General features: G+C 30.3%; 1 protein-coding gene across 1 annotated transcript; it reads right to left on the reverse strand.

Moving 5' to 3' along the window:
* Positions 1-1,532: 1,532 nt before the first annotated feature.
* LOC123271590 lies at positions 1,533-5,790 on the reverse strand. The gene is made up of 2 exons (XM_044737960.1): positions 5,664-5,790; positions 1,533-1,915 (listed from the first exon to the last, which is right to left on the reverse strand). Exons 1-2 carry the CDS (start codon positions 5,712-5,714, stop codon positions 1,553-1,555), a joined length of 414 nt encoding a protein of 137 aa, XP_044593895.1. The 5' UTR covers positions 5,715-5,790; the 3' UTR covers positions 1,533-1,552.
* Positions 5,791-11,246: the final 5,456 nt, after the last annotated feature.

Genomic DNA, 11,246 nt, shown 5'->3' on the forward strand with positions numbered 1-11,246 from the left:
GTTTTAATGTTCCAAGCTCTGTCGCTGTTAGCCCATCTTAAAATAGTCTAAATTTTTTTTAAGATTTTTTAAGACTAATTTAAGACAATTTAAAGACGTTCCATAATAATTTTCTGGAGCTGTCACTGTGATATCATCTCAAAATAGCCTAAAAATTTTTAATAATTTTTTAAGACTATTTTAAGATTTTTCAAGACGCTTTTAAGACTATTTTAAGATTTAAGTCTTAAAATAATTTTTAAATTAGTCTTAAAAAATCTTAAAAAGATTTATAGACTATTTTGAAATGAGCAAACAACGACAGAGCCCTGGAACATTAAAACAGAACGTCTTAAAAAGTCTTAAAATTGTCAGATAATAATTTTTAACAATTTTAAATTCAATTTAAAAACATCTTACTCAAAAATATTGCGGTTAGAAAGTCGTAAAATCGTCTAAAATTAATTTTCACAAAACTCGAAAAGCAAATTTTCAAAAATCTGCTCGGATTTTTGGCGTCTTAAAAGAGTCTTAAAATAGTCTTGGTTTGTGTCACGTTTAAGATCTTAAACGAACGACAATTTTAAGACGAATTTTTTACACGGTTGCATTGTTTAAAATTATTTTAGATTATTTATAGTCTAAATAACCATATAATCATTTATTTATCCTTTATCGAGTTAAAATTAATTTAAAAATAGCGGATGTCAATGATGGGGACACAAAAATTAACTTGCGTCAACTAACGACATAGGCCATAATGTAAGGTAACCTCACCCCCCTCAGAATACATATCAACATATTAATTTTTACAAACTGCCAAGTGATTTTATAAGAATCAAAGTGTTTGGGACTAGAAAAAATTGCTAAAAAAAATCTGATAAAAAATATAGAAAAGCTAGGTCAAACGAATTTTAAAATAATTAATATTATTAATAGTTTTGCATTAGTCAGTAAAAATGATTATTGTTAATATAAATTTAACTGTAATAAAAGACCTGTCAATAATAGGGTCAAAGGTATGTCAATAATCGGCTCATTGAATTCTTTGCGCTGTCAATAATACATACATTCAACCTGTTGGTTTTAAGTTGATATAATAATTATTAAATTTATTGCTATTGAAATTAATTAATTAAATTATATAAAAAAAACCATGATTAAGATGTCTTACAAAAAAAAAGTTGACAATATTGATCTAAAACACGATAAAAAAATTCAATTATTCATGATCACTCTTATAGTGTCAATAATGGGGGCTTTTACGTTACTTGCTTCCAGATTGGGACACTCCAAAGCTCAACAGTAGTTTTCATTAAAGTTTATTCTGGAAACACTGGACATTAATGAAAGTATGATCCTTATTTTATAATCAAAGTATACATGAAGTTTTATTTAATAAATAGTATAATCCTCAGTATATATCTTAAATTATCAATAATAATATATGACATTATATTAGCCATAAAATAATATATGATGAACATATATAATTGTGTGATATACAGGTATATTTAAATATATTACACACAATACTTTCTTATTTCTAATTAAATTAGATTATTTTCTATGTCTAATTGGATAAAAGTGCAACAAGATCTTCGACCAAAGCAAGCGCATCCTGGCCAAGTTTTTCGAACTTAGTGCCGCCTATTTTCTTGAGTATTTCTACAAGAATTGTCTTAACATAAGGTAACATAGAAGACAAGCTAGGCAAGATCAAAGATTTTCCAGAATCCTTCGTTTCTTGTTTCTTTGAAAGTGTGCGCCTGGATGATGTGGCAGGAGCGTCGTCGACATCCATGTCAGAGGTATCCCATTTGGCATCTACATGGTCCACGTGTCTTCGATTTCCTCGACTGATGTGACCGTGTAAGCCTTTTATTGATCTGCGTACTGGTATTACATCTTCACCGTCAGAGTCTTCGAACTCTGCCTGGAAAAATGTATTTTAATTTATTTAATGTAATTATTTATCTCATATTTGTCACTAAAATTGAACGCCTCATAGCGTGAAGCGCGTGAGGTAGTGCTTTACTCCCGCCTCGTCAAGGTCAAGCAATTTTGTGATCTTTAAATGCCTCTATTATAAATTTTTTCGAGCTCCGAAATACAATTTGTGTGTTATTTTGAGCTCTCCGAGCTCAAAGAAGGAAATAGCTCTTCGAGCTCAAAAATCTGATAAAAGTTTAATAAAACAGTATTTTTTGAATTTTCAAACTCCAATAATTTCTAAATCCGAACAAAAACAGTTTCACTGTAAAAAAATCGCGCCGTCCACGTTCATAAGACTATTAAGAAAAAAAAATTTCTTATTTCTTTACAAAAAGATATAAAATAGAAAAATTAAAAAATCCAAGTAACCGATATGATTGTATATGATTTTCGGAAATTAAAAAAAATTTTGTTGTAAATTTAAAAATTAAGAAAAAAATTTTGGAACGTATTTAGTGTGCGTGGTTGCAAAATATTTTACTTTTCATGAAATTCGTAAAATCTATTTACTAGGACTTTAAAAATAAAAAAATTGAAATACACAATGACGCATACCAAGTACGTTCCAAAATTTTTTTCTTAATTTTTAAATTTACAACAAAATTTTTTTTAATTTCCGAAAATTATATTCAATTATATCGGTTACTTGGATTTTTTAATTTTTCTATTTTATATCTTTTTGTAAAGAAAAAAAAAAATTTTTTTTTTCTTAATAGTCTTATGAACGTGGACTTGGCGCGATTTTTTTACAGTGAAACTGTTTTTGTTCGGATTTCAGTATTTTTTGTAATTATAATAAAAATTTACAATTGGTACCAACTTAAATCTCGCGTTGGCTGCATTTTTTATAGCAAAGTATCCCCTTGAAGCTACAGTTTATGTAAAAATAATTGCAGCGCACCCTGGCGAGTGTATATGCAAGCTGTAAAATTTATTTTTTTAACTGTAGTTTCCCATCTATTGGACTATTACCATGCATTCTCGAATTACTTAGTCTGTGGCATGTCACTTTTTACATAGAAAAAAAGTCAGGATCGAAATTTTTGAGCTTGCTATAGTTTGTGCTAATAAAATTTAATAATTTCAAGTCGATTAATTGTTATAATTGAATATAATGAATTGATATCAGTAAAATAAAGTATGAATTACTGTTATGATATAAAATTTAGGAATAAGAAGTACCGTAGAATTAAATAAAGTTTTGCAACCTCGAAATACCGTTCTGCTTACAGTAAACACACTCGGTAGTCTGGCACTCCGTTTACAACGGATTTGAACGGAACTTGGCGCCAGATTCTACCGAATCTGTGGATGAATAAATCGATTTTCACGCGGTTGGCAGAGTTTCACACAGTTTTTCAGAATCTATGATATACTTTTGAACACAAACTGATCTGAACCAAAAATCTTAGCGAATTTTCAAAAATTCACTTTTTCCGAATTTTTTTGACAATGATAACTCACGAACCAATCAACTAATTTCCACGTTCTTGGTGGCGATCGACGTGATTTTTTAGGCTCTCATAATTATTTTATTCCGTCAAAAACAATCCGATAAGAAATCTCGAAGTTATGTAAAAAAAAACACTTTTTTCGAAATTTTTCGTTTTCGATAACTCTCGAACAAATCAACCGATTTTGATGAGACTGGTGGTTGTCGACGTGGTTTTTTAAGCTTAAGAGCTGATTAGTTTTTAGAATCGATCGGTGAAGCCATTTAGAAGTTATTCCAAAATAGTATATTACGACCCAAGGCCAGAAAGTTAGATTTCCTCGGCTACGCCTCGGCCATCATATTCCATTCGTCAGGGCATCCAACATTCTGGTCGTGGGTTGTATACTATTTTTCTTGCTCTCCAGCCGAAAGTACGCAACCCTGGGGAAGGGGTTTTACTGGTCGGGGCGGGCATAATAAAATAAATAAAAAAGTAAAAATTAATAAATAAAAAAAAAAAAAAATGTTATTTCAAAGTTTACTAACAAATGCTCTGATTAAGAGAGATAACATGCACAGAACTCGTCACAAATATATAAACTCGATTTAATAACAGAATTAATTTTTTTAAGATGATTAAAAATTAGTTTTTAATTAGACGGCTAAGAAAGATTGGAATTAAATTATTAGAAGCTTGTAGAGTACATGGATTGTTTTATAAACATTGCTTTACTAGCTGTCAAAATATAAAAGAAAGCAAATAAAATCTACAAAACTTTTACATTTTACTTTCTAAAATTTTTGTATAAATTATTTGTGCAATATTATTATTAAATAGTTCATTAACAATAATCTAGTTAGAAATTATTTTCATTTATTTGACATTTTTTGGTTATTTATCTGCTGACATGTTACATACAGACGATGTTGTGACTGTTATATATATACAGTTGAAACTCGCTGTATAGGCTGGTCGCGCCACGAAAATCCGAAAGAAAGAGAGGTTCTGTGCTGCCGGCCAGAAAGTATGCGTAGCGCGCATGCGTTAGAGCAGGCCATAAAAGTTGCTCTTCCTGGAGTAAAGAACGTCCCGGAAGAGCGTACTTTCGGCTAGGAGAGCAAGAAAAAACGATTTTTTGAAAATTTTATTTTTGAGATTTCTCAAAATCTAGCGAACCGACTCGATTCAAATTTTCACGAAATTTAATGGCAATGATACTCTCTGGATCGCCACCTATTTCGATCCGATCGGCCGATCCGTTCAAAAGTTAAAAGAGGTTTACATACCTACACACACACATAGATACAGCCGCTCGGACACCATCGCGGAAATAGCCAGGGAAGCTTCCTGTGACCTTAAAACGTCGAGATCTAATAAAAACTCGATTTTCGCAAAACAGGGTAAAACCAATAACTTCCCGATTTTTGAAAATTTTCAATTTTCTTAGCGGGAAGTTAAAAATCGCGGAGATATATGTGACCCTTTTATAACTTTTGAACTGCTTGACCGATTTCTTCGCGGTTGGTGCTATTTGAAAGGGCTTGACCAAACTTATTGATTACAATTTTGACCAATTCAAACCAGTAGATTTTGAGGAATCTCAAAAAAACTACAAAAAAAAATTTTGTCAAATGTGGTTTTTTTTTTTTAATAACTTTGAAACGGCTTTACCGATTGATTCTTAAAACTAATCAACGCTTAACATTAAAAACCCACGTCGATCCTCGCCAAACTGGTCGAAATCGGTTGATTTGTTCGTGAGTTATCGTTGTCGCAAGAAAACCGAAAAAAGTGTTGTTTCGGAATCACTTCGTTTGAAATTCTTCGTTTGATCAATTTAATCTTAAAGATCCTTTACGAGGCTTCAAAAACTTCGTCGAATGCCGCCAAGTGCGTAAAAATCGGTTCATTCATTCAAAAGTTATTGCGGTTTGAAAATTCAAAAAATAGTGTTTTATTAAACTTCTAGTAGACTTTTGAGCTCAAGGAGCTCAAAAACGTAATAAGTGCAATTTTGAGCGATTAAGTATAGAATTAGCGGGAAATTGCAGGGATGGCCTTTAGAGTCAACCGTTTTCCTAATTTTTTCACTACAGATGTCACTGAATATAATCTGGAATGTGATCCAGTGTAATCTCATTCTTTCCGTGTACTTAATATTTTTTATTCTGAATACATTAAAAAAATCAAAATCCTATCCATGTATCTTATAGTATCAATAATGTTTGATTTTTCCTTTGACTTTCGACTTACTTGGACTAACACCGCCGCAATTGCCAAAAACAGAATGATAATCAACTTCATGACGAACTATCAGCGAACAAAAGGAAACGTATTAATCTTTTCCGCTGAACAAACGTAGTATATAAAGATGTCGTGTAAACGTAATAAAATTGAAAGTTTTCAATACATTCAGTTCCACAGTACTAAATATTGCTACACCTATTTTCGTTTAGCGTCACGATTAAAAAACGACAATAAGATTATTCGTCACGCGATAACGATCCGTATGATCGTGTACATTGAAAAACAATAAAAATCAATTTGTTTATGTATTCACATTTGTTTTTTTAATCTCAATTATCGTAAAATGTAGAATCGATCAACTACAAGAGATTTCAATGTTATTTTTTATACCAAGTACTTGGTCATAGTAATCGACGATGGATTCGTCTTAATCGTGAGAGGCGATGAGCACTGAGAGAGCTTATTGGTCCAATTAAATTAGTGTTTTAAGGTGATGTGCAATAAAAGCGTCATTAATAACATTATATTGTAATTTTACTAGTACTCAAAGCTTTGGATGGCTCTAATAAATCATTATTGAATCATTGTCCAACGAAAAAAAAATCTTTAGAAATTTTATATTGCACGACTCATGGTGCGAAGCATAAGAGAGTGCTTTACGATCGAAAAATTTTTTTCGCCTCATTTTGGCAACTATTTTAATTATTATAGTATTGTTAGCTCACAGAATCAAGATATTTTGCATACTATTGTCAAGATAATTTAATGGAGATTAATTCCATACTTTTCAAAAATTTATTAAGTGCAATAGAAACGGAAAAAAACATCAAAATAGTTTAAAAAATTTTCCGTCCATCAAGTATGAAACCCGTAAACACTGTAGCTTGCCAAAAAATCCATTAATTGAGTCTAAATTTTTAACTTCCCGCTAAGAAAATCGAAGATTTTCAAAAATCGGGAAGTTATTGTTTTCACCGTTTCGCAAAAATCGAGTTTTCATCAGATCTCGACGTTTGAAGGTCATAGGAAGCTTCCTGACTACTCCCGCGAGGTTGTCACGGTGTCTGTATATATGTGTGTGTGTGTGTGTGTGTATGTGTGTGTGTGTGTGTGTGTGTGTGTGTGTGTGTGTGTGTATGTGTGTGTGTGTGTGTGTGTATGTGTGTGTGTGTGTGAAAGTATGTGAACCGCTTATAACTTTTGAACGCCTCATCCGATTTTATCGCGGTTGGTGCCATTTGAAAGGGCTTGGCCAAACTTAGATTTTGAGTATAATTTGGACCGATTCGGATCAGTAGATTTTGAGAAATCTTAAAAAAACTAAGAAAAAATTTTTTTTCAAATGAGGTTTTTTTTTGGATAACTTTCAAACGGCTCCACCGATCGATTCTAAAAACTAATCACCTTTAGACAATAAAAAACTACGTCGATCGCCACCAAGCTGGTCGAAACTGGATGATTCGTTCGAGAGATATTGTGAACGAAAGAAAACCGACAAAAGTGTTTTTTCGGAATTACTCCGAAATTTTTGGTTCGATCAAATAAAACTTGGAAATTCTTCATGAGGCTGATAAAACTGCGTCGAATGCCGCCAGCTGCGTGAAAATGAGTTGATCCATTCAAAAATTATTGCGGTTTGAAAATTCCAAAAATAGTGTTCTATGAAACTTCTATCAGACTTTTGAGCTTGAAGAGCTCAAATGCATAGAAATACTATCTCTTCAAGCTCAGCGAGCTCAAAATATCACACAAATTATATTTTGAGCTCAAAAATCTCAAAAACGTCATAAGTACAATTTTAAGCGCCCGGGTATGGAATTAGCGGGAAGTTGCAGGGATGGCCTTCAGGGTGAACCGTTTTACTAATTTTTTTCATTTTTTATTTTAATTCTTTGAAGGAATTGCAGGTTCCCTATTGTGAATGGCTATGTAACTCAGTGTCGTTTAATTGCAATTAATAAAATAAAAAAACCAAAAAACTGTACATCTATATAAATTATGTACATTTATCCCACTAGGGACGCGTGCGCATTATCGTCCTATTTCAGTTGTTTGATATTTTTTTTTGCATTCGCTTTATTTTACTATTATTTCATAATTAAATAAGCATTATGAGTCGTGCACTTTGGAGTTTCCAAATTTTTTTGTTATTTCTTTAAGAATAATTGGAAAAATATAAATGTAAACAATATAGATACAACCTGCACTTGGACTGAAAAGTACAGTTAGTTTGCGCATGCGCTAAAAAATCTCAAAAGTCGCTTTGTTCGAGAGGTATGAGATTTAAAAATCTACAAAATCATCATTGCCAGAAAAAATTTTTAAATACCGCTATTGAAGCGATTGATTCATTTAAAAACACTCATATAAAGATTAAATTGATTAGGAGAAAAAATTAATTAGCAAACAAGACAGTAAATCTGTTAATCAAATTCTTCCCAAATTTTTTTTGTCAATTAAACAAAGAAATTAAAAGTTATCTCATAAATACTGAAAAAAAAATTTTTTGTTTTTATTTTATTGGATTTTTCAAGGTTCTTTATAATTCACGATGTTACATCATGAAAATGCGGATAAAATTAATTTAAAAATCCCTCCCCAAGTTTGAAGCTCTTTGAAATCAGAACACAATCTTTATAAATTTTCAAGCTCTCCGTTCGATATTTTTGTAATTTACCAAAAAAAAATTTTTAGAAAATTGATCAAAATGTCACAAATAAATCTTGAGTTTAGTTTTTTGAATTTTAACATACTTTAATAGCTTCAAAAAATTAATATTTTGAGACAGAAGAATTTTTGACTAAAATTTATAATTTTTTTTAATCTTTTGCATGCCTTAAGCGCGAAGCGCGCAGTTATGCTCTACTCTCGCCTAAAAATCGTGATTTCGATTCAAACGTGATTTTCATAATTTAAACGAAAAAAATAATGTATATAAAGCATATTGAGATAAATAATAATAACTACAGAACATGTTAAAAAGATTTCTTTATCGAATAAATAAGAATTCTCAGGAAAAACTCGTTTTTCTGACTAATTAAATGAATAAGAGCGTGGTACTCACAGGAGCACTGGGCTTGATAACACGATAACCCTCGCGGTTTTGAGAATGCCGTAAAAATACCGTAATTTTTCGGCATTTATGCTCATGCCTTATATTTACCGTTATAATTCGGTAATAATGCGGTTAAACTATAGTTGTTTTGGCCAGTTTTTATACTGTAGTTATCCAGTATATATACTGCACTTATGCTGTACAGCTACCAAAAATATACTATACAATTACCGCATTAATGCCCAAATTTTACCCAAAAAATTCCAAATAATTACCGTAATAATACAGTAATTTTGCCGAATGAATAAAGAGAAAAATTTCAAATTTTGCTTTTTATTCTCCATCGCTACTTTGCAAAAACAAATACTGTTTTTGAATAAAAAATATGTAGAATATTATTTTTTAATTAGGTATTTAGCAGTAATTAATATAAAATAATACATATGTTAAGTAAATATATTCTAATTTTAATTTCAATTTTTAATTTCTCACTTAGAAAATTGCAAATTTTCTAAAATCGAAAAGTTATATTGTTTCACATATATAATTATATTAAATATGCTTATCGTAATATGGACGGTGTGGCTTAATGTATATAGAATAAGCAAAAAAACAATATGGTATAGACCGGGTAGCTCAAATGGTAGAGTAACCGACATGTCCCCAGGAGGTTCTGGGTTCGAATCCCAGTCCGAGCGTTATTTAATTTGACACCATTTTTAAAATATGGTTTTAATACAATCATTTTGCCGTAATTTTTTACCGCTAAAAATTTTAGCGTAAATGTATCGCATTTATACGGTAAATGTTCCGTAATTTTTCGATAAAAAAACTGATCAAACAACCGAAAAAATGCTGAAAAAATACCGCATTAATACTGTATAATTGCGACATTTTTTCGGCATTTACAAAACCGCTAGAGAATTTTGTCAAAAATCATTTTCACGATTTAATTTTTTTTTGTTTTATTCCTTAGGGAATTTGCCAAAACCCTTGTGAAAATTGCGTGTCAAAATAATTCCGTTCCAATACAGTTAATTTTTTTTGACTGTCAGTTTGGTGACTTTTTCTGCGATTTCGGCAGCCATATATAAGGTAAAAGCCCCAATATATGATCATGTACCAGTATATGATCACTCCATGTATTTGTATACCTATATTTGTGAATATAGATATACAAATACATGGAGTGATCTGCTATATCTGTGGGCTTATTATTTTCATAAAATAAGGTTGAAATAACTATAAACAAGCAGAAACTATACATACATGATGGTATAATTACTAACATCATCTGTTAAAATTTTTTTTTAGCTCGACCTACAGAGGAGATAACACCACTCGCGGGAAAATTCAAACAAAAAAATGAATAAAAAAAAGTATAGAAATCTTTATGAAAAAGTAAACAAATCGTAATGTTAACATTCAATCTAAATAATTTGTGTATGACATGAGCACTTAAGGCATATTTATTTGGATTTTCCAAACTTTTTTGATGTTATTTTTAATACAAATTTAAGCATATGATTATTTGATTATAAGATTGCTACGTTTGATTTTCAAGGTTACTAAAGTTCATCCTGAATACGCCCACAAATTTATCACTGAATATTATTCACCGTCAAGTCAATGCGCTATTTGAATATGAAAAGAAGCTATTTTCAGAAATAATTCTCCACATGTATGCATATGAATATACAGGTATACAAAATCGCATAAATGAATAGCCAGTAGCCAAACAAATAAATTCTACGATTCAAGTGATAATTTTTTTTGTATTCCTTTCTTCTTGTTAAGTCGATCTTCAGATTAATTTGTTATTAATTTTTTTCATTACAAGATAATTAGATTTTGTAAATACAAATTTCTTTTTATATTTTTATTGGATTGTACTTAAGTATCTCATCAAACTTTTCGTATAAAAAAATACTTCGGCAATTTCACGGCGTTGAATTAAAAATAAAATAAAAATACCCAGGAGCTGTACAAAGTATAATAATAATACAAGAAAAATGAATTAAAAGCTGATCAAACTTTTGCGAATATTATGGGGAAAATGACGATGAAAGTGATGGGGTGGGTCGAAGTTCCCCGCCTGATTTTTCTCCTGCCTTGTTACGATAAGTATTATTTTTTTTTTATTTGCCTTCTAACAACTTACAAGTTTTGTACGGTATTTTGTTTTACAACATCAATTCTGAAGTTTCATAATAAATATCTTTATTTTGACACATATTTTAACTATATTAATTCGATAAATTTTTACTTCGTCCATAACTAAGCATTAGTAAGATTTTTAATTGATACTCCTCCTCTTAAAATTTTACGTACACAAAAAAAAAATTAACTTGAATCAAGTAAATAATTTTTAAAAACATTAGCTTCTTGATTTGAGTAAAAGAATTCTTAAACTAAGAAATTTTGCTTGGCTGAAGTAAATTTCACTTGATTCAAGAATTTTTCATCTTGATTTAAGACAATGAAACTCTTTAAAAGTTAGTTATTAAAAATATATTTACTATACATAATTTATG

Source organism: Cotesia glomerata, linkage group LG9 (assembly GCF_020080835.1).
Source record: "Cotesia glomerata isolate CgM1 linkage group LG9, MPM_Cglom_v2.3, whole genome shotgun sequence".
NCBI lineage: Eukaryota > Metazoa > Arthropoda > Insecta > Hymenoptera > Braconidae > Cotesia > Cotesia glomerata.